The sequence below is a fragment of the Dendrobates tinctorius genome, unplaced genomic scaffold (assembly GCF_039654945.1).
Source record: "Dendrobates tinctorius isolate UK_male_01 unplaced genomic scaffold, ASM3965494v1 ptg000022l, whole genome shotgun sequence".
In the NCBI taxonomy this organism is placed as follows: domain Eukaryota; kingdom Metazoa; phylum Chordata; class Amphibia; order Anura; family Dendrobatidae; genus Dendrobates; species Dendrobates tinctorius.
In genome coordinates this window covers 2809710-2835124 of record NW_027361690.1, presented here as the reverse complement: position 1 = coordinate 2835124, position 25415 = coordinate 2809710, and the positions used below count along the sequence as shown (strand labels likewise).

The window sequence follows — 25415 nt, the reverse complement described above, 5'->3', positions numbered from 1 at the left end:
CTTGGTCCATGTCCACCCACTGGGATTAGGGATGAGAAGACAACTGTCCTCCCAGTCATCTGTAGCACTGAAGATTCTTAAAACCCTATTAGACACATATTTGATTTGGGCACCTGGAAGAGAGCACACTTCTTGTGAGGTAATGTTCGGCTGGCTAATAGAGACTTCTGTTCCTCTCAGTAGGGAATCCCTAATGACCACCACTCTCCTTTTCTTCTTCACCACAGCACTTCTTTTACTTAAGAGGCTTCTGATTTCTTACTGGAGTGTTATTTGTGGGCAAAGCACTTTGTTGAGGTACATCTTCATACCACTGAGAGCCTAGTAGCGGTTCTTCAGTAGTATGGGTGTAGACTCTCTCATTGTACTCTTGCTTCTTTGGGTCACATGCTTCCATTTCTTTTCTGCAGTTACACTAAAAGGTGCTTCTCTTTGAACAATGTGAAGTTATTTCTAATCACAGCAGTCCCCATAGAAAAAATGTTAATCATACCAGTGGAAATGGAAATGTGTCACAACAGCATCTCCATAAGAATTTTCACCCGATAAAACCTGATACCATAGCCAGTTTATAAAATAAATCTAAATGCAGTAGTACCATAAGCCAGCTATAGAGCGTCCATTAATGAATACAAGCCAAAAGCACTTCTCGTACATGAGTCAGCCACAACATTACCCTTGCATCTATGCCAGGCATAATAGTGCATTTATAATTGAATGCATCTGTACTAAAAGCAGCTCTAATACTAACTAACAATTATATCTTTGCAGTTACTTACTAACCTGTTTTCTTTCCCATCAAAGAGTGATTTACACACAAATAATGGCAGTCATTTTATCTGTACGTTTATGGGCTTAGATGAGGGTCAGCAGGACAGTACTGGGACTTATTGAAGCTACTACATAATAATTTTGGATGACAGATGTTGAAAGTCACAAATTACATTACAGAGGCCATGGTGGAAGAAATTAAGAAATAATTATAATGAAATGCATATAGTTATTATTTGCTCACACATTATAGATTAGCTAATTGAACAAGTGACTGATTTTTATCTGTAAAAGTTTATTTCCTTAAGATCCATCTATCCTAACTGCTCTCCAATGAATTTGGAGGGTGATTGTGAACTATACTTTAATTAATCATTCATACTCCTTATAAATTTTAACTTTATCGTTTACAAATGTGTGAACAAATTTGAATGAATTGTTCTTTCTTGAAAGGGTTTCTATTTCATCTTGTGATACCGGAATGATTTAGAACAAAGAACGCATGCTGCAGAAAGTTAATGCGATTTCTCCAAACATTTGTGTATATTAATTAAGCAGTTCTTAAACTCTGCATGCTGTTCCTGTGCCTCAATTATACCATTTAGATGTGACGGTATTAATATTCATGACTGTTTCCTTTGAATTTATTTGGATAATAAATCTGTTGTCTTTATTTCCTCCAGGGGGCTCAGATGATTTTCAGTGCAGCTAAAGACCTTGGACAGTTGTCTAAATTAAAGGTAATACTGTTAAATCAATAGTTAATCACCTGCCACAATAACTTTATCCTTCACTATTCATGTCTCATTGTAATCTCTGTCTTATCACTCCTTTTTTATACAATAAGTCAGCATGAGAAGAGGATACTGCTATTCTTATGTAACACAGTATTGTCACTTTCATCCTTCTGGTACAAAATGTCAGGTGATGAGCAGATCATTTAGAGCCACCATTTTTACCTTTAATTATGGACATTAGAAATAGCAATGATCAGATTTCTGTCCCATCTCTTTGCTTTCATCATAGTGCTAGCTTTGTTTTTAGTTTGTTTTCAGTTTAACACTTAAAACGATTTTCCCACTTTTGACATACAATCCCTTGAATATTTTATTTGTGCTTTTAAAGAGTGTCAGTGATGTGGATATGTTGAATTATTTCCATTGTCTGACTTAAAAGAAATCAGTCTGTAAGATCACCCTCCCAACCTTATATATGGGCAACCTTATATATGGGTATGCAGGTCTTTTAACTTTAAATACATTGACACCTTTTTATCTTCTATCTGTTGTTGCATTCCCAAGTACTTAGCATTTGCCCAGCCAACACCACTCTGTCTGAGTTCCTTGATGGCACCTTACATCACTCAGGTTAAATTAAGCAAATGAACCTGATGCTGGGGGGAGAAACAACCTTGGGAAGCAGTGGCTTCTTAAGTGATATGCCATTCTCAGTGCATTTAAGGCCTCATTTGCATATGAATAGAAATTTTAATTACGCATGAGTGCAGCAACAGCTCAAAGATAAAAAGGTGTAGATGGATTTTCATTTCAAAAACCTGCATGTGGAGGAGGAGGTGATCTTTCTGAGAAATTCTCCTTAATATATCTCAATTCTTCCCCAAAAGATGTTGTTGTGGGAGGAAAGGATCGGCCTTTTTAAATTCAATAGCCGATTCTTTTGTTTTCTGTGAGATAAGCCACTGCCAGGGAAGGCTCTCTTGTAGAGAAAACAGGAGCACTCAGCTGAGAATTCCTATGCATGGATGAGTCGGCAGAGTCAACTGTTGTTCAAACAATTGTTCAGCTGTCAGCTGTCCAATGTGTATGGGGACTATCAGGTATAGTTTTTGGGGATAGTTTGTTGTTCCATGAGATTCTGATTTGGTCATGGAACAACATTTGTGAGGAAATAGTCTTGTCTGTCACTGAGAACAACTGATGGTCATAAAATATTCTTTATACTATGCTTTTTACAAACATTGTTTTCTACTTGTTGCCATGATTGTACAACTGCAACTTTTATTTTTTAGCCCAGTCCTGAAAGTCCTTTGTATCCAATCATTTCTCACTTTATGGGTATCTCATAAAGACAGTTGTTTAAAGAGATACTCAACGTTTTGCATTTTGTAAAAACTTAAATTTGATTAGCATTAATTAATAAATTCACTATAAAACATTTTAATATGTCTACTATAATATCTGGAAACTAAGCTTATTCACTCTTATAAGTCTTGAAAACTTTCTGCAGGAAAACTGACATTATAGCTTTGCCTATAGTGAAGCCTATAGAGAAATACTACTAATACTAATAATACTTTAATCAATTAATCACCTACTTGCATGCATAATTAAACTCTTCCTTGATCCCTTTTTACCCCATCCACATTTGTCATGTGTTTTGGGTATTGTTTCTTCTTCCCACAGTTACTTCTATGGGAATTCTTTACAAACTATTAATGCACAATAGACCAAGTCATAAAACTGAATAACATCACATAAAGCAGTTTTTATCCAGATCCACAATACAAATTGCCAGTCATTAGAGCATATGGCATCTCCAGGGGATAGCCTTTTCTTCTGCCAGAATTACTAGAGGAAATGCCAGTTTATTTTGATTATATCCTCTGAAATGTAATAAAGTGCCACATACTATAATTGCATTTAGGCAGGTAGCAGCTCTACTATCATCCAACATTAGATCTGCTAAGTCTAGTCATTGAATTTCAATACAGTGATAGGTTTCTGAACATATTTTAATGTTTTTAGTTTCTGGACTAACAATTTCCTATTTAGTATTTTTTATAGTTGCTAGGTATGTTTTCAAAAAAGATTAAAAACAGTATTCTCTATTGTAATATAGGAAAATTGTAATGGAAACAAAACATACTTAGAACTGAGCAAAACTGCATTGTTCCCCCATCCTTAAAGAGGTTATCCAACCCCAGAATCCATTTTTTATAGCTAATCTGTTCTGTGTAGTTATATACAACACTGCTATACTTTCATTCATTTTTTTCTACCTTTTGTTTCCCCTTAATAGCCCCCTCCCCTGCCTCATTGTCAAGTTTTGTCCTCTGCCTGCCCACTACACACACATTGTCTGTTAGGGATCTGCCCAAGTACCGCCCTCTGCCTGCCCATTGCACACTCATTGGCTGTTAGGGATCTGCCCAAGTAACACCCTCTGCCTGCCCATTGCACACTCATTGGCTGTTAGGGATCTGCCCAAGTAACACCCTCTGCCTGCCCACTACACACTTATTGGCTGTTAGGGATCTGCCCAAGTACCACCTTCTACCTGCCCATTACACACTCATTGGCTGTTAGTGATCTGCCCAAGTGCCACCCTCTGCCTGCTCATTACACACTCATTGACTGTTAGGGGTTTGCCCAAGTACCACCCTCTGCCTGCCCACTGCACACTCATTGGCTGTTAGTGATCTGCCCCAGCACTGACGTCTGCCATTCATTCCAGCACTGGAGCAGCGACCCTGGTCATATCATCTGTAGAAGTTCAGCCACCAATCACCACACGTCAGTGATGTCACATCACATCTATAGTGCTAATAAAGTTGTTATGTGTCCCCTACATTAGCCCTGTCAATGCTAGTTTTAATGAATTGGGCCCAAACTGTGATGCTCAATCACTGGCAATTCGTAATATAGACTGAATGTGGCATTTCTGTAAAGATGTAAAAATTGTGTACACCCTTGTATATATGTAGACTACCAAATTTCACCCTCTTCTATGCATCACTGATGAGATTGATGAGGCTGATTTTTACCCCATGTATGGTAACCGGTATATGGTTGTCTAATGGAGCAGACACAGTTTAAATGAGCTTTGTTTGTAAAAAAAAAAACAAAAACAAAAAAAAACTGGGCTTCTTGCAAGCAGCATGGCTGAGAAGTCTCATCAATTTTTTTCCATAATCTGACGTAATTATATATGCAATAGAATGTAAGTGAATACTTACTGATCGCCATATTTCCGGGTTTCCAGCGCCACTTCAGTTTTCCTCTGACTCGTGATCTGAAATCACACCTGCTAGATCACACAGGGATTTGTGTATGAACTGGAAGTCGCATTCTCAATGTAATGCTGTGAAATCATATTCTCTCAAAGACTTACATTAGTAAAGCTGCTAAATGGTGCAAAAAATCAGAGAGGATACTAAAGGGGTTATCTAGTCTAAAGCTATAAGTCTGCAATCACTCTATGTGACTGCAGACTAGTGAAGCCTCACATCATATGCTCTGCATGCTGTGAGTAAAAGCCGATGCATCCGCTGTGAGCAGTGAGCGCCTGACTGCAAGTATGCAATATGTATATTCCTTGCCACAATCCGACTAGAAGGTTCACAGCCTTGCTCAATACACTTGCATTGAGAGCCGGATTGAGGTCGGCAGTACGTATATCACGTTGCCAACTTGACGTTTCATTTTTTTTGGACAGCTTATTAAAAAATCACGGACAAACAAAATGTTTTACGGACACATTAGAAAACCATTATAAATCATGATAAGTAATTCATGTCTACAGCCCATAACTATAATATGAAGAGATCAGTTACTTCATTTTAAACTGAAAAAAGGGTCACAAATTACAGTAAACATGAGTAACATTCTTCAGCTTAAAAAAAAATCATGGATGCCTTACATTTTTTTTACAGACAGGGCAAAAAAGTGACTTATTTTTACAGACTGTATTGAAATTTTGGGACGATTGGCAACCTTGTGGTTGGGTAGAGACTAGCTGATATGATGTCTTACATGCAAAAAACAGATGTGAGGGAATCTGATGTTTCAAAAACAACAGCAACACAAATAGCTTTTTACAGTAGTATTGAGCAGTATAAGTTTGAATCCAGCTATAGGGTGAGATGAAATATTTACTAGAAAAGTGTAGCACTGGTCTGTTTGTATTTCCTTTCCCCTCACATGAGCAGAAGGAAGCATATTTCTCTGATAAAATATATTAGAAAATGTATTTTAATATACTGTATCTTTTTGTGTAATTGCCTGATGCAACGTTTCTTGAAATGAAAATGGCCATTTAAGGCTTTTAGTCTAATATAAAGCTTCTGTATACTTAAAGACATATTGAATATGTAAAAGTGGGACATAACCGTACTTTACGGACTATAAGATGCACCGAACCATATGATGCACCTAGGTTTTAGAGAAAAAAAATATTGGATGCAAATAATATGGTCATGATGCACTGTGATGAGGGGATCTGCTGCTGACTCTGTTATGAGGGCAATGTCCCCCAGTTCTGTAATAATGTACCCCATCCTGGTGTTTATGTGGCTAGTAGTGATGAGCGAGTATACTCAGGTGATCTCCGAGTATTTGGATGTGTTCGGAGATTTAGTTTCTGTTGCCGTAGCTGCATGGTTTGAGGCTGCTAGCCAGCCTGAATACATATGGGGATTGCCTGTTTGTCAGGAAATCCCAATATGTATTCAGGCTGTCTAGCAGCCGCAAATCATGCAGCTATGGTGACAGAAACTAAATCTCCGAGCACATCCAAATTCTTGGAGATCACCCGAGCATGCTCAGGAAATCTCGAGTTAAGAGTAGACTCGCTCATCACTAGTGGCTAGAGATGAGGCGCACTAACATGCTCGGATGCCTGTCATTCGAACTGAGCAATTCCTGATGCTTGTATTCTTTTTCGAGTATTGAGTATAATGGGGTTCTATGGGAAATCCTAGCATTTTTCCAGCAGACCCTACAAGGAGGTCTGCAGGCAGTGGAAGGGATGAAATGGATGACAAAATTGCTGGATGGAAGGAGAACAGCATGGGAAAGACACCTGGAAGCTTCTCTGACTCCCAGATTGCTGCTGAGAACAACGGTGTCACACTTTTTCTCCACTTTCAGGACTGACCACAAAACCTTCAAAATCGACAAGAAATTGGATTTTACAGGAAAACAGTATTCAGAGACATTCTTTCTTGTATAATGACTTGTATGTAAGCCAAAATATAAAAAGAGTAATAGAAAAAAAATAAGTAAACCAAAATTGAAATTTGTATTAAAACATTGGAAATTTCAGTGTAATTTATGAAGGAAGCAAGAATCACCAAAAATATGATGGAAGAGAGACTCCGATACAAACTATGTTAGAGTTAAAGGAGGGTCTCATACACATTCTGTTCAAATTGTCATGTATTGGTACTCCCAAACTCATAAAGGCTATGCACTAAGTGGAAAGCCTGCCAAAAATTACAAGCAGGGTCATTCAGACACCCTCGAAGGCACCAACTGGAGCACCTCATACAAAAATTAAGAAAGTATAGTTGTGGCACTTTGATACTCATAAAGGCTCTGCAAATAGTGCAAAGCCATGAAAAAATAACTAGGGTAACAGTCATCTATAAACCGATGAAGGCGACACATTGAGGGCCTCATTAAAATATTTTGAAAGTGTAGCTGATGTACTCCTACACTCCTAAAGGTTTTGCAATGCAAACCCCTGAAAAAAATTATAATTAGGTCATCCAGTCATCAGATGAAAAACACGTTATGTGCTGCTGTCATCTGGTGTTGTGGAAAAGTTGGGGCTAATTCAAGCCTTGTTCCTTTGTATCAGAGTGCGACTGTCAGCACTGTCTGTTGACAGGTGAAAAACACCTGCCTGTTTTGACCCCCGATGGAGCTAAAAACTCGCTCAGACAAGACCCTAGTGGCAGGGCAGCACAACACCTCCAAAGCATAGGGGGCAGCTCATGCCAGATGTCCAGCTTTGAGACCCAAAATGTTCCAGAGGAAGTATGCCTTTGACAGTGTATCTCTGACTCTGCTGTATCTGATGTGTATCTTCCTCGTCTCTCCTCCTTGGTTGGGCAAGGAAGCTTGCCCATTGCTGCTATCATTGTTTGATGGTAATTTTTTCAATATATTTCCAACAATGGCCTACTGCTAAAGCACCATTTTAGTAGTTCTCACTTCCTCAGAAATGTAAGATGCAAGGTTCTCCTTGTAGTGTGGGTCTAGCAGGGTGAACAAACAGTACTCTTTTTATTGTACAAGATGAATGTAATGCAAGTCACTTTTCTCTATACATGTATGTCACCAAATTAAATAATTACATGGACATTATAGATTTAATTATGCTAAAGTGCAGGTGCCGCCACAGGTGCCTGTCTGCTGAATGTGAAGTTTTTTTCAAACATATTATATTCAGTATGTAAATAGGGGGCAGGTCAGTGAGGGATCAGTGGCCTGTCATAAACAATACAGATGAATATGTAAGCAGAGCACCACATAGAGCCTCACCCCACAGGCCCATCCCAAAGCACAAGAATCTCATTAACTGAAAGCTACAAATAAAGATTACACAACAACCACAAGACGGATTTCATCAACCAAGGTATCATTTTAACCAGCATAACGGCGCCAGCCTGACTCTGTCTGTACAGTCATGGCCAAAAGTTTTGAGAATGACACAAATATTAATTTTTACAAAGTCTACTGCTTCATTTTTTCTAATGGCAATTTGCATATACTCCAGAATGTTATAAAGAGTGATCAGCTTAACAGCAATTACTTGCAAAGTCAATATTTGCCTAGAAAATGAACTTTATCCCCCAAAACACATTTCAACATCATTGCAGCCCTGCCTTAAAAGGACCAGCTAACATCATTTCAGTGATTGCTCCATTAACACAGGTGTGGGTGTTGATGAGGACAGGGCTGGAGATCAATCTGTCATGATTAAGTAAGAATGACACCACTGGACACTTTAAAAGGAGGCTGGTGCTTGGCATCATTGTTTCTCTTCTGTTAACCATGGTTATCTCTAAAGAAACACGTGCAGTCATCATTGCACTGCACAAAAATGGCCTAACAGGGAAGAGTATCGCAGCTAGAAAGATGGCACCTCAGTCAACAATCTATCGCATCATCAAGAACTTCAAGGAGAGAGGTTCCCTTGCTGCGAAAAAGGCTCCAGGGCGCCCAAGAGAGACCAGCAAGCGCCAGGACCGTCTCTTAAAAGTGTTTCAGCTGCGGGATCGGGCTACCAGCAGTGCAGAGCTTGCTCAGGAATGGCAGCAGGCAGGGGTGAGTGCATCTACACGCACTGTGAGGTGGAGACTCTTGGAGCAAGGCCTGGTCTCAAGGAGGGCAGCAAAGAAGCCACTTCTCTCCACGAAAAACATCATGGACAGACTGATATTCTGCAAGAGGTACAGGGAGTGGACTGCTGAGGACTGGGGTAAAGTCATTTTCTCTGATGAATCCCCTTTTCGATTGTTTGGGACATCTGGAAAACGGCTTATTCGGAGAAGACCAGGTGAGCGCTACCACCAGTCTTGTCTCATGCCAACTGTCAAGCATCCTGAAACCATTCATGTGTGGGGTTGCTTCGCAGCCAAAGGAATGGGCTCTCTCTCAGTCTTGCCTAAAAACACAGCCATGAATAAAGAATGGTACCAGAATGTCCTCCAAGAGCAACTTCTCCCAACCGTCCAAGAGCAGTTTGGCGATCAACAATGCCTTTTTCAACATGATGGAGCACCTTGCCATAAAGCAAAGGTGATAACTAAATGGCTCAGGGAACAAAACATAGAGATTTTGGGACCATGGCCTGGAAACTCCCCAGATCTTAATCCCATTGAGAACTTGTGGTCAATCATCAAGAGACGGGTGGACAAACAAAAACCTTCAAATTCAGACAAAATAAAAGCATTGATTTTGCAATAATGGACTGCTATCAGTCAGGATTTGATCCAGAAGTTGATTGAGAGCATGCCAGGGAGAATTGCTGAGGTCCTGAAGAAGAAGGGTCAATACTGCAAATATTGACTTGCTGCATTAACTCATTCTAACTGTCAATATAACCCTTTGCTACTCATGATATGATTGCAATTATATTTCTGTATGTGATAAAAACATCTGACAAACACACATAAAAACCAGAGGCCAGCAGATCATGTGAAAATATAATATTTGTGTCATTCTCAAAACTTTTGGCCATGACTGTAGGCTACTCAGCACAGTCTTGGTCACAGGTTCCCTTTAAGTAGGCACAGAAGCATGATCATTATGCTGAATATGGTGTCATCTTCACTCACTATCTTTGTGGAGTCCTCAAAGTCTTGGACAACTAAACAAGTTTCAGACATCCATGCACATGCTTCAGTTATTAACCCCTTCATGACCCAGCCTAATTTGACCATAATGACTTGGCCATTTTTTTGCAATTCAGACCAGTGTCCCTTTATGAGGTAATAACTCAACAACGCTTCAACAGATCCTAGCGATTCTGAGACTGTTTTTTCGTGACATATTGGGCTTCATGTTAGTGGTAAATTTAGGTCGATAATTTTTGCGTTTATTTGTGAAAAAATGGAAATTTGAAGAAAATTTCGCAATTTTCAAATTTTGAATTTTTATTCTGTTAAACCAGAGAGGTATGTGACAAAATAGTTACTAAATAACATTTCCCACATGTCTACTTTACATCAGCACAATTTTGGAAACAACATTTTTTTTGTTAGGGAGTTATAAGGGTTAAAAGTTGACCAGCAATTTCTCATTTTTACAATAAAATTTACAAAACCATTTCTTTTAGGGACCACCTCACATTTGAAGTCACTTTGAGGGGTCTATATGGCAGAAAATACCCAAATGTGACACCATTCAAAAACTGCACCCCTCATGCTACTCAAAACTACATTCTAGAAGATTATTAACCCTTCAGGTGCTTCACAAGAACTAAAGCAACGTGGAAGGAAAAAATGGACATTTTAATTTTTCCAACAAAAATTTTCTTTTAGCATCAATTTTTTCATTTTCACGTGGGTAACAGGATAAAATGGATCATAAAATTTGTTGGGCAATTTCTCCTGAGTACATCGATACCTTATATGTGGTCATAAGCCACTGTTTGGGCGCACGGCAGGGCTCAGAAGGGAAGAAGTGCCATTTGACTTTTTGAATGGAAAATATGCTGGAATATTTAGCGTTTGCCATGTCGCGTTTGGAGAGCCCCTGTGCGCCTAAACATTGGAGTTCCCCCACAAGTGACCCCATTTTAGAAACTAGACCCTCCAAGGCACTTATCTAGATGCATAATGAGCAATTTTAACCCCCTGGTGCTTCACAAATGGATCCGTAAAAAAAAGTACTTTTTTTCACAAAAATTTTCTTTTAACCTCAGTTTATTCATTTTCACATGGGCAACAGGATAAAATGGATCCTAAAATTTGTTGGGCAATTTCTCCTGAGTGCAACGATACCTCATATGTGGTCATAAACCACTGTTTGTGCGTGCGGCAGGGCTCAGAAGGGAAGGAGCGCCATTTGACTTTTTGAATGGAAAATATGCTGGAATATTTAGGATTTGCCATGTCGTGTTTGGAGAGTCCCTGTGTGCCTAAACATTGGCGCTCCCCCACAAATGACCCCATTTTGGAAACTAGACCCTCCAAGGAACTTATCTAGATGCATAATGAGCAATTTGAACCCCCTGGTGCTTCACAAATGGATCCGTAAAAAAAAGTACTTTTTTTCACAAAAATTTTCTTTTAACCTCAGTTTATTCATTTTCACATGGGCAACAGGATAAAATGGATCCTAAAATTTGTTGGGCAATTTCTCCTGAGTGCACCGATACCTCATATGTGGTCATAAACCACTGTTTGTGCGTGCGGCAGGGCTCAGAAGGGAAGGAGCGCCATTTGACTTTTTGAATGGAAAATATGCTGAAATATTTAGGATTTGCCATGTCGTGTTTGGAGAGTCCCTGTGTGCCTAAACATTGGCGCTCCCCCACAAATAACCCCATTTTGGAAACTAGACCCTCCAAGGAACTTATCTAGATGCATAATGAGCAATTTGACCCCCCTGGTGCTTCACAAATGGATCCGTAAAAAAAAGTACTTTTTTCACAGAAATGTTCTTTTAGCCTCAGTTTTTTCATTTTCACATGGGCAACAGGATAAAATGGATCCTAAAATTTGTTGGTCAATTTCTCCTGAGTACACCGATACCTCATAAACCAGTGCCATTTAACGCCATTTAACTTTTTGAATGGAAAATTAGCTCTAATTGTTAGCGGACACCATGTCATGTTTGGAGAGCCCCTGTGTGCCTAAACATTGGAGCTCCCCCACAAGTGACCCCATTTTGGAAACTAGACCCCCTAAGAAGCTTATCTAGATGTGTGGTGAGCACTCTGAACCCCCAAGTGCTTCACAGAAGTTTATAACACAGAACCGTGAAAATAAAAAATATTTTTTCCCTCAAAAAATGATTTTTAGCCCACTATTTTTTATTTCACAGGGGTAATAAGATAAATTGGACCCCAAAAGTTGTCCAGTTTGTCCTGAGTACGCTGGTACCCAAAAAGTGTGGGGGGACCACTGTTTGGGCACATGTTGGGGCTCGGAAGGGAAGTAGTGACATTTTGAAATGTCGACTTGATGGAATGGTCTGCGGGCGTCATGTTACGTTTGCTGAGCCCCTGATGTACCTAAACAGTGGAAACCCCCCACAAGTGACCACATTTTGGAAACTAGACCACCCAAGGAACTAATCTAGATGTATGGTAAGCATGTTGAACCCCCAAGTGCTTCACAGAAGTGTATAACGCAGAGCTGTGAAAATAAAAAAAAAACAATTTTCTCCACAAAAATTATTTTTTTAGCCTCCAATTTTTAATTTTCCCAAGGGTAACAGGAGTAATTAGAGACCAAAGTTCTTGTGCAATTTTTCCTGAGTACACTGATACCCCATATGTGGGGGTAAACCACTGTTTGGGCACACGTCGGGGCTCGGAATGGAGGCAGCACTGTTCTACTTTTTGAGCGCAAAATTGGCTGGAATACATGGTGGCGCCATGTCGTGTTTGGAGACCCCCTGATGTGCCTAAATAGTGGAAACCCCTCAATTCTATCTCCAACCCTAACCGCAACACAACCCTAACCCAAATCCCAACCCTAATCATAACCCAACACACCCCTAACCCTAATATCAACTCTAACCCTAATCACAAACCTAACCCTAATCCCAACCCCAACCCACTCCTAACCCTAGCCCTAACCCTAACCCTAGCCCTAACCCTAACACTATTTCTAACCCTAATTGAAAAATAAAAATATTTTATTATTTGTCCCTATGGGGGGTGATAAGGGGGGCGGTGATTTACTTATTTTTTATTTGGATCACAGTGAGAGTTTATCACAGTGATCAAAATAAAAAAAGTGAATCTGCCGCCAGGAAATGCTGGCAGGCGCACTGTGCATGTGCCCGCCATTTTCCAAGATGGTGGCACCCATAGACCAGAACAGCCGGACGGCGGGACAATGGTACAGCCAGGGGGGTTAGTGAGTATCGTGTGGGGGATCGGAAGGTGGAGGGGAGCGGAGGGAAGGGGGCAGATTGTGACAGCGGTGGCCGATCGGCGCCGTCAGTCGGTGGCGGCGCCCGATCGGCGCCATCAGTCGGCAGGGGGTTAACTTAGTGTCTCCAGCCATTTCCGATGCTATTTCAGCATCGGCCATGGCTGGATTGTAATATTTCATCAATTTTCATTGATGAAATATTACTATCGCACTGATTGGCTGTTTCACTTTTAACAGCCAATCAGAGCGATCGTAGCCACGTGGAGGTGAAGCAACATCCCCTGTGGTGAAGAACAAAGCCCCCTGTATCTGCAGGTCGGGTGACCTTTCAGTGACCCCGGTCACCCGACCCGCAGGGGGGCTTTAAAGTCATGACGCCACATAGGCGTCATGGGTAGAGTTGAGCGATACCGTCCGATACTTCAAAGTATCGGATCGGAATGTATCGGCCGATCTTAAAAAAAAGTATTGGTATCGCCGATTCCGATACCGGAAGTCCCATTCAAGTCTATGGGACTTCCGGTATCGGAATAAGAAAAATCCTGTTTTTCCCTTGTACAGCCTCTCTGGGGTCTGTACGGGCCTTTCGGGGGGCTGTGCCGGCCTGCCAGGGGGTCTGTGCAGGCTCCGGTGGTCTGTGCCAGCCTGCCGGGGGGCTGTGCAGGCTCCGGTGGGCTGTGCCGGCCTGCCGGGGGGCTGTGCCGGCCTGCCGGGGGGCTGTGCAGGCTCCGGGGGGCTGTGCCGGCCTGCCGGGGGGCTGTGCAGGCTTCGGGGGTCTGTGCAGGCATCGTCCGATGGGACTACAAGTCCCACCGGGCGATGCCTGCTACCATGACAGTGATTGACACATTAGCCAATGATGGGACAGTAGTAGTCCCATCATCCGGCTAATGTGTTGAATGTAAAAAAAAAAAATAAATAAATTGCTACATACATGCTACATACATACAACATGCATACTACATACATGCTACATTCATACTACATATATACTACATGCAACATACATACTACATATATACTACATGCATGCAACATGCATACTACATATATACTACATGCAACATACATACTACATATATACTACATGCTACATACATACTACATATATACTACATGCATGCTACATACATACTACATGCTACATACATACTACATATATACTACATGCATGCTACATACATACTGCATGCTACATGCATGCTACATACATACTACATACATACTACATGCTACATACATACCACATATATACTACATACATGCTACATACATACTACATGCATGCTACATACCACATATATACTACATACATACTACATACAATACATTCATACAATACATACATAGACATACAGTACATATAACATAGAGTAACATACTTACCAATACTTTTCACATTGTTCCCCGAAGCCATTGTCTTTTACGGAATAAATATTAACATAACAAACCACAAAAATACTCACCCACGATCCGAAGCAGTCCACGAGTGTGTCCCACGACGATCTTGGGTAGAGAACTGCAGCATCAGCTGTTGCTGCCGTTCTCTACGGGCTGCAGGAATCCAATGACGGAAGGTAGGTATCCTTCCGCACTGTATTCCTCCGCCACTTAAAAAAAAAAAAAGTCCCTAGTCTCACTTTATGCCATTGCTGTGTGGGAAATTCTGCTGCAGCACTGTCAAAGCAAAGGGACAGCTGTAGCTGACCTTCGGAAATGGGTACTGATGTGGCGTACCTTGACCAGAAGCTCTGGCAAATCTGGGTAGGTTTTAAGAAACCACTGAAATACCAAGTTGAGAATGTGGGCTAAGCATGGTACATGTGTGAGCTTGCCAAGCTTCACAGCTGCAGCCAGGTTACAGCCAATATCACACACACAACCCTGCCTGGTTGAAGGCTAGTAGCAGGCCAATTTTTCTTCTTTTATTTCAAATCAATGAAATTTCATGCAAAGCAGATTATGCAATATGTATACATAAAAAGAGAAGGAAGATCTGGCACTGAAGACTTGATAAAATCCACGGAAAAACTTCATTCACATATTTTCATTAAAAAAACAGGGGAAGAAGACCCCCACGCCTCTTCTTCAGAGGCATAAGACAAAATGAATTGCAGACTAGTTATAAACATTCTCAACCAACCGAGAGACTCCACACATGTGTGTAATCAAAGAGGCAGGCAATTAAGCCCTCAAATTACCGGTGGAGTCGCTCCCTTGCTTGAAAAAAACACCTGAACACCAATAGACAAAACACACAGAGTATACAAAAATATGTGCATTATATACAGTTGTGGCCAAAAGTATTGACACCCCTGCAATTCTGTCAGATAATACTCAGTTTCTTCCTGAAAATGATTGCAAACACAAATTCTTTGGTATTATTATCTTCATTTAATTTGTCTTAAATGAAGAAACACAAAAAGAATTGTCCTAAAGCCAAATTGGATATAATTCCACACCAAACATAAAAAAGAGGGTGGACAAAAGTATTGGCACTGTTTGAAAAATCATGTGATGCTTCTCTAATTTGTGTAATTAACAGCACCTGTAACTTACCTGTGGCACCTAACAGGTGTTGGCAATAACTAAATCACACTTGCAGCCAGTTGACATGGATTAAAGTTGACTCAACCTCTGTCCTGTGTCCTTGTGTGTACCACATTGAGCATGGAGAAAAGAAAGAAGACCAAAGAACTGTCTGAGGGCTTGAGAAACCAAATTGTGAGGAAGCATGAGCAATCTCAAGGCTACAAGTCCATCTCCAAAGACCTGAATGTTCCTGTGTCTACCGTGCGCAGTGTCATCAAGAAGTTTAAAGCCCATGGCACTGAGGCTAACCTCCCTAGATGTGGACGGAAAAGAAAAATTGACAAGAGATTTCAACACAAGATTGTGCGGATGTTGGATAAAGAACCTCGACTAACATCCAAACAAGTTCAAGCTGCCCTGCAGTCCGAGGGTACAACAGTGTCAACCAGTACTATCCGTCGGCATCTGAATGAAAAGGGACTGTATGGTAGGAGACCCAGGAAGACCACACTTCTTACCTCGAGACATAAAAAAGCCAGGCTGGAGTTTGCCAAAAATTTCCTGAAAAAGCCTAAAACGTTTTGGAAGAATGTTCTCTGGTCAGATGAGACAAAAGTAGAGCTTTTTGGGCAAAGGCATCAACATAGAGTTTACAGGAGAAAAAAAGAGGCATTCAAAGAAAAGAAGATGGTCCCTACAGTCAAACATGGCAGAGGTTCCCTGATGTTTTGGGGTTGCTTTGCTGCCTCTGGCACTGGACTGCTTCACCGTGTGCATGGCATTATGAAGTCAGTAGACTACCAACAAATTGTGCAGCATAATGTAGGGCCCAGTGTGAGAAAGCTGGGTCTCCCTCAGAGGTAATGGGTCTTCCAGCAGGACAATGACCCAAAACACACTTCAAAAAGCACTAGAAAATGGTTTGAGAGAAAGCACTGGAGACTTCTAAGGTGGCCAGCAATCAGTCCAGACCTGAATCCCATTTAACACCTGTGGAGAGATCTAAAAATGGCAGTTTGGAGAAGGCACCCTTCAAACATCAGGGACCTGGAGCAGTTTGCCAAAGAAGAATGGTCTAAAATTCCAGTAGAGCATTGTAAGAAACTCATTGATGGTTACCGGAAGCGGTTGGTCACAGTTATTTTGGCTAAAGGTTGTGCAACCAAGTATTAGGCTGAGGGTGCCAATACTTTTGTCTGGCCCATTTTTGGAGTTTTGTGTGAAATGATCAATTTTTTGCTTTTTGCTTCATTCTCTTTTGTGTTTTTTCATTTAAGACAAATTATATGAAGATAGTAATACCAAAGAATTTGTGATTGCAATCATTTTCAGGAAGAAACAGTATTATCTGACAGAATTGCAGGAGTGTCAATGCTTTTCGCCACAACTGTACGTATAAATATGTAAATACATAACAAATTTCAAATAACTTAATAATCTTAATCATAATACATATAAATTCACAATCCTCAAAGAAGAAGAAGAAGAAAAAAAAAAAACAGACTCCATAGAAATACATAAGATCATTTTTATAATTTAAACCTTGCGGGTACCGTGCATCAAGCGCAAGTATCCAGAACCCTTCCCAACAATGTAATAAATGTTCCCAGTCACCCCCTCTGGGGGGTTTCGCTACCCGTTCTATTCCCTTTACTTTGAGACTGCATAAATTGCCCCCGTGTGTTTCAAGAAAATGTTTCGATAAGCCGGACGCATCTTGCGACTAGACATAGACTCTGGATTAGAGGCAGTGATGTGCTCACTTAGGCTACTTTCAAACTAGAGTCGTGTGACGTATGTCGCAATGCGCCGTTTTGGAGAAAAAATGCATCCTGCAAAGTTGCCCGCAGGATGTGTTTTTTCTCCATAGACTTGCATTAGCAACGCATTGCGACGTATGGCCACTAGAGTTGAGCGATACCAGCCGATACTTGAAAATATCGGATCGGAATGGATCGGCCGATCTTTAAAAAAAGTATCGGTATCGCCGATTCCGATACCGGGAACCAATGCAAGTCAATGGGGCCAAAATATCGGAATTAAAAAAAACCCTTTCTTTCCTTGTAGGTTAATTCTACATGAAGAAAAACAACTAAGAATAATGTAGAATGTATTGTGGGAGGTGGAGGAGACATTAAAGCCATAGAGGTTTAGCCCAATCAAATGGAATAGCAGGAATTAAACTTTTTTTTTTAAAGATGTTAGGAGTTACAAAGATATTGACTATGTTAGCCTCATTTATATTTTGCCAGACATGTATGTCTTCTTCTTCTACTTCCTTTTTTTACATTCTTCTTCTTCTTCTTCTTCTACTTCCTTTTTTTACATTCTTCTTCTTCTTCTTCTACTTCCTTTTTTTACATTCTTCTTCTTCTTCTTCTACTTCCTTTTTTTACATTCTTCTTCTTATTCCTTTTTTTACATTCTTCTTCTTCTTCTTCTACTTCCTTTTTTTACATTCTTCTTCTTCTTCTTCTACTTCCTTTTTTTACATTCTTCTTCTTCTTCTTCTACTTCCTTTTTTTACATTCTTCTTCTTCTTCTACTTCCTTTTTTTACATTCTTCTTCTTATTCCTTTTTTTACATTCTTCTTCTTCTTCTTCTACTTCCTTTTTTTACATTCTTCTTCTTCTTCTTCTTCTTCTTCTTCTTCCTTTTCTTACATTCTTCATATTCTTCTTATTCAACAATTATTATTCTACATATTCAGCTTCTTCATCTTCTTCCTATTCTTCTTCATCATATTCTTGTTTGTGTCAGGCATTCCTGTAGTTGTTATCTAGAAAAGTTAGAAGTTTACACCTTCCGTTCTGCCTGTCACAAAAGATTTACAACAGGATTTGTCCGCGTTCAGTTTGGCCTGCAGAAGCAGGCCTTTTCCAGGGGCACCACGAGGAGGAACGGACTCACCCCCATACACTGCTTAGTCTTCTTCTGCTTATAAATAAGATAATATCATTTGCTCAGAGTATTAGTCTTATGCTTAATGTTCTTCTGCTTTGTTTTTTTTTATGCTTCTTTGTCTTCTCTCTCTTGTTGTTCTGCATCTTGGTGGTTGTCTTCCTGTTCTTTGTCCTCTTGAACCAGCTGACGGTACTGGCACCCGGAGGGGCAGCAGAAGGAACAAGAGCCAATGGCACTACCGAGGACCAGCTGACGGTGCTGGAACCCGGTTACTAAGCAGGAGGTACCTGTGCTACAAAGCACTACCAAGGACCAGCAGACGTTGCCGGAACTCGGATACCGAGATGGAGGCACCTAGGCCAAAGGCTCTGACGAGAACCAGCTGACGGTGCTGGAACCCGGAGGGGTAGCATAAGCTGCAAGAGCAAATGGAAATAGCGAGGACCAGCTGACAGTGCTGGCACCCGGAGGGGCAGCAGAAGGAATAAGAGCCAATGTCACAACCGAGGACCAGCTGACGGTGCTGGAACCCGGTTACTAAGCAGGAGGTACCTGTGCTACAAAGCACTACCAAGGACCAGCAGACGTTGCCGGAACTCGGATACCGAGATGGAGGCACCTAGGCCAAAGGCTCTGACGAGAACCAGCTGACGGTGCTGGAACCCGGAGGGGTAGCATAAGCTGCAAGAGCAAATGGAAATAGCGAGGACCAGCTGACAGTGCTGGCACCCGGAGGGGCAGCAGAAGGAATAAGAGCCAATGGCACAACCGAGGACCAGCTGACGGTGCTGGAACCCGGTTACTAAGCAGGAGGTACCTGTGCTACAAAGCACTACCAAGGACCAGCAGACGTTGCCGGAACTCGGATACCGAGATGGAGGCACCTAGGCCAAAGGCTCTGATGAGAACCAGCTGACGGTGCTGGAACCCGGAGGGGTATCAGAAGTTACCCCTGAAAAGCAAAGTTGGCATGCCGCAAGCTGGCCGCAGTTACCGAATCACACAGTCCTACAGGGGGTGCTTGTCCTACTGGCACTATGGAACAAACCTTTCTTACCAGAACCCGCAGTCCACATAGGAAGCACCTAAACTGCTGGCACCCTAGCCTCGGCTAACCCAACCGCAACACGACATGGCAACTTGGGGTGGCAAACTGACATTGACACTTCCCGGAAACAGCAGGCAGGGCTGGAACCAAGCTGGGCAGGAGGGAGTACCCGTGCCAAAGTCAGTTATGAGCAGCAACTGGCGATGTTGGAGCCCAGGACAAGCACTTAGCAGGCTGAGGCCTGATGTGCTGTCAATTGGGAGGCAGCAGGACAGATTGCCATCAAAACAGCAGGGGAACAGCTGACGTTACTGAACCCCACAAACACAGGAGCTAGTGTTTTACTCTGTGAAGACGGCACTTCCGAGCAACAACTGGCTGTGTTGAAGCCCAGGGACAAGCACGGAGCAGGCTTAGGCTGCATTGAAGAAATTTTAAGATCGGTTGTAGACTACTAATTTGAACCAAGCTCCACTTAGGCCTGTGGCTTCACTGATTTTCGTATTTCCCCTGTCCTCCAACCCCGCCAGTTACAGCTCCGAAGTGGCGTCTGCACAATCCACACTTGTTCCTGTGTTACAGGTGTTCAGTCCGGTCAGTTAATCCCCTGATGTGTGTCCGGCAATGTCGCCTGCTCTGTCCACATTCCGATAATGGGAATGTGGACAGAGCAGGCGACATTGCCGGACACACATCAGGGGATTAACTGACCGGACTGAACACCTGTAACACAGGAACAAGTGTGGATTGTGCAGACGCCACTTCGGAGCTGTAACTGGCGGGGTTGGAGGACAGGGGAAATACGAGAGACAGTGTAGCCACAGGCCTAATTGGAGCACGGTTAAAAATCAGTAGTGGTACGACTGTGTAGGCAGCAGGAGACTTTGCCATCCACACAGCAGGGGATCAGCTGACATTACTGAACCCCACTGAGACACGGGAGCAAGTGTCTCTTTCCGTGTGGACGGCACTTCCGAACTACAACTGGCTGTGTTGAAGCCCAGGAAATAGGAGGGTGTAGGCAGAGGCCTACTGTATTTTGAATGAGTTTACAGCAGGAGAGACTGCCATCCACACAGCAGGGGATCAGCTGACGTTACTGAACCCCACTGAGACACGGGAGCAAGTATCTCTTTCCGTGTGGACGGCACTTCCGAACTACAACTGGCTGTGTTGAAGCCCAGGAAATAGGAGGGTGTAGGCAGAGGCCTACTGTATTTTGAATGAGTTTACAGCAGGAGAGACTGCCATCCACACAGCAGGGGATCAGCTGACGTTACTGAACCCCACTGAGACACGGGAGCAAGTGTCTCTTTCCGTGTGGACGGCACTTCCGAACTACAACTGGCTGTGTTGAAGCCCAGGAAATAGGAGGGTGTAGGCAGAGGCCTACTGTATTTTGAATGAGGTGACAGCAGGAGAGACTGCCATCCACACAGCAGGGGATCAGCTGACATTACTGAACCCCACTGAGACACGGGAGCAAGTATCTCTTTCCGTGTGGACGGCACTTCCGAACTACAACTGGCTGTGTTGAAGCCCAGGAAATAGGAGGGTGTAGGCAGAGGCCTACTGAATTTTGAATGAGGTGACAGCAGGAGAGACTGCCATCCACACAGCAGGGGATCAGCTGACGTTACTGAACCCCACTGAGACACGGGAGCAAGTATCTCTTTCCGTGTGGACGGCACTTCCGAACTACAACTGGCTGTGTTGAAGCCCAGGAAATAGGAGGGTGTAGGCAGAGGCCTACTGTATTTTGAATGAGTTTACAGCAGTAGAGACTGCCATCCACACAGCAGGGGATCAGCTGACGTTACTGAACCCCACTGAGACACGGGAGCAAGTATCTCTTTCCGTGTGGACGGCACTTCCGAACTACAACTGGCTGTGTTGAAGCCCAGGAAATAGGAGGGTGTAGGCAGAGGCCTACTGTATTTTGAATGAGTTTACAGCAGGAGAGACTGCCATCCACACAGCAGGGGATCAGCTGACGTTACTGAACCCCACTGAGACACGGGAGCAAGTGTCTCTTTCCGTGTGGACGGCACTTCCGAACTACAACTGGCTGTGTTGAAGCCCAGGAAATAGGAGGGTGTAGGCAGAGGCCTACTGTATTTTGAATGAGTTTACAGCAGGAGAGACTGCCATCCACACAGCAGGGGATCAGCTGACGTTACTGAACCCCACTGAGACACGGGAGCAAGTGTCTCTTTCCGTGTGGACGGCACTTCCGAACTACAACTGGCTGTGTTGAAGCCCAGGAAATAGGAGGGTGTAGGCAGAGGCCTACTGTATTTTGAATGAGGTGACAGCAGGAGAGACTGCCATCCACACAGCAGGGGATCAGCTGACGTTACTGAACCCCACTGAGACACGGGAGCAAGTGTCTCTTTCCGTGTGGACGGCACTTCCGAACTACAACTGGCTGTGTTGAAGCCCAGGAAATAGGAGGGTGTAGGCAGAGGCCTACTGTATTTTGAATGAGTTTACAGCAGGAGAGACTGCCATCCACACAGCAGGGGATCAGCTGACGTTACTGAACCCCACTGAGACACGGGAGCAAGTGTCTCTTTCCGTGTGGACGGCACTTCCGAACTACAACTGGCTGTGTTGAAGCCCAGGAAATAGGAGGGTGTAGGCAGAGGCCTACTGTATTTTGAATGAGTTTACAGCAGGAGAGACTGCCATCCACACAGCAGGGGATCAGCTGACGTTACTGAACCCCACTGAGACACGGGAGCAAGTATCTCTTTCCGTGTGGACGGCACTTCCGAACTACAACTGGCTGTGTTGAAGCCCAGGAAATAGGAGGGTGTAGGCAGAGGCCTACTGAATTTTGAATGAGGTGACAGCAGGAGAGACTGCCATCCACACAGCAGGGGATCAGCTGACGTTACTGAACCCCACTGAGACACGGGAGCAAGTATCTCTTTCCGTGTGGACGGCACTTCCGAACTACAACTGGCTGTGTTGAAGCCCAGGAAATAGGAGGGTGTAGGCAGAGGCCTACTGTATTTTGAATGAGGTGACAGCAGGAGAGACTGCCATCCACACAGCAGGGGATCAGCTGACATTACTGAACCCCACTGAGACACGGGAGCAAGTATCTCTTTCCGTGTGGACGGCACTTCCGAACTACAACTGGCTGTGTTGAAGCCCAGGAAATAGGAGGGTGTAGGCAGAGGCCTACTGTATTTTGAATGAGTTTACAGCAGGAGAGACTGCCATCCACACAGCAGGGGATCAGCTGACGTTACTGAACCCCACTGAGACACGGGAGCAAGTGTCTCTTTCCGTGTGGACGGCACTTCCGAACTACAACTGGCTGTGTTGAAGCCCAGGAAATAGGAGGGTGTAGGCAGAGGCCTACTGTATTTTGAATGAGGTGACAGCAGGAGAGACTGCCATCCACACAGCAGGGGATCAGCTGACGTTACTGAACCCCACTGAGACACGGGAGCAAGTGTCTCTTTCCGTGTGGACGGCACTTCCGAACTACAACTGGCTGTGTTGAAGCCCAGGAAATAGGAGGGTGTAGGCAGAGGCCTACTGTATTTTGAATGAGTTTACAGCAGGAGAGACTGCCATCCACACAGCAGGGGATCAGCTGACGTTACTGAACCCCACTGAGACACGGGAGCAAGTGTCTCTTTCCGTGTGGACGGCACTTCCGAACTACAACTGGCTGTGTTGAAGCCCAGGAAATAGGAGGGTGTAGGCAGAGGCCTACTGTATTTTGAATGAGTTTACAGCAGGAGAGACTGCCATCCACACAGCAGGGGATCAGCTGACGTTACTGAACCCCACTGAGACACGGGAGCAAGTATCTCTTTCCGTGTGGACGGCACTTCCGAACTACAACTGGCTGTGTTGAAGCCCAGGAAATAGGAGGGTGTAGGCAGAGGCCTACTGTCTTTGTAATGCGGAGACAGCAGGAGAGACTGCCATCTCCACAGCAGGGGAACAGCTGGCAGTGCTGAACCCCACTAACACTTGAACGAATGTGTTTGGCTCTGTGGAGACGACACTTCTGAACACCAACTGACGCTGTTGGAGCCCAGGATTAGGCGAGGAGCAGGCTGGGGCCTACTGGATTTTGGCAGGTGAATGCAGCAGGAGACTTGCCATCTCCACAGCAGGGGAACAGCTGGCAGTGCTGAACCCCACTAACACTTGAACGAATGTGTTTGGCTCTGTGGAGACGACACTTCTGAACACCAACTGACGCTGTTGGAGCCCAGGATTAGGCGAGGAGCAGGATGGGGCCTACTGGATTTTGGCAGGTGAATGCAGCAGGAGACTTGCCATCTCCACAGCAGGGGAACAGCTGGCAGTGCTGAACCCCACTAACACTTGAACGAATGTGTTTGGCTCTGTGGAGACGACACTTCTGAACACCAACTGACGTTGTTGGAGCCCAGGATTAGGCGAGGAGCAGGCTGGGGCCTACTGGATTTTGGCAGGTGAATGCAGCAGGAGACTTGCCATCTCCACAGCAGGGGAACAGCTGGCAGTGCTGAACCCCACTAACACTTGAACGAATGTGTTTGGCTCTGTGGAGACGACACTTCTGAACACCAACTGACGCTGTTGGAGCCCAGGATTAGGCGAGGAGCAGGCTGGGGCCTACTGGATTTTGGCAGGTGAATGCAGCAGGAGACTTGCCATCTCCACAGCAGGGGAACAGCTGGCAGTGCTGAACCCCACTAACACTTGAACGAATGTGTTTGGCTCTGTGGAGACGACACTTCTGAACACCAACTGACGTTGTTGGAGCCCAGGATTAGGCGAGGAGCAGGCTGGGGCCTACTGGATTTTGGCAGGTGAATGCAGCAGGAGACTTGCCATCTCCACAGCAGGGGAACAGCTGGCAGTGCTGAACCCCACTAACACTTGAACGAATGTGTTTGGCTCTGTGGAGACGACACTTCTGAACACCAACTGACGCTGTTGGAGCCCAGGATTAGGCGAGGAGCAGGCTGGGGCCTACTGGATTTTGGCAGGTGAATGCAGCAGGAGACTTGCCATCTCCACAGCAGGGGAACAGCTGGCAGTGCTGAACCCCACTAACACTTGAACGAATGTGTTTGGCTCTGTGGAGACGACACTTCTGAACACCAACTGACGTTGTTGGAGCCCAGGATTAGGCGAGGAGCAGGCTGGGGCCTACTGGATTTTGGCAGGTGAATGCAGCAGGAGACTTGCCATCTCCACAGCAGGGGAACAGCTGGCAGTGCTGAACCCCACTAACACTTGAACGAATGTGTTTGGCTCTGTGGAGACGACACTTCTGAACACCAACTGACGCTGTTGGAGCCCAGGATTAGGCGAGGAGCAGGCTGGGGCCTACTGGATTTTGGCAGGTGAATGCAGCAGGAGACTTGCCATCTCCACAGCAGGGGAACAGCTGGCAGTGCTGAACCCCACTAACACTTGAACGAATGTGTTTGGCTCTGTGGAGACGACACTTCTGAACACCAACTGACGTTGTTGGAGCCCAGGATTAGGCGAGGAGCAGGCTGGGGCCTACTGGATTTTGGCAGGTGAATGCAGCAGGAGACTTGCCATCTCCACAGCAGGGGAACAGCTGGCAGTGCTGAACCCCACTAACACTTGAACGAATGTGTTTGGCTCTGTGGAGACGACACTTCTGAACACCAACTGACGCTGTTGGAGCCCAGGATTAGGCGAGGAGCAGGCTGGGGCCTACTGGATTTTGGCAGGTGAATGCAGCAGGAGACTTGCCATCTCCACAGCAGGGGAACAGCTGGCAGTGCTGAACCCCACTAACACTTGAA

The 25415-nt window shown here is 43.9% G+C and overlaps 1 protein-coding gene across 1 annotated transcript in view; it reads left to right on the top strand.

Moving 5' to 3' along the window:
- Positions 1–25415, top strand: part of UNC13C (unc-13 homolog C) — a 1077413-nt gene that overhangs the window by 858823 nt on the left and 193175 nt on the right. The window contains exon 29 of the mRNA XM_073568403.1: positions 1455–1511. Within this exon, the coding sequence (XP_073424504.1) occupies positions 1455–1511 (57 nt within the window). The remainder of the gene's footprint in view (positions 1–1454; positions 1512–25415) is intronic.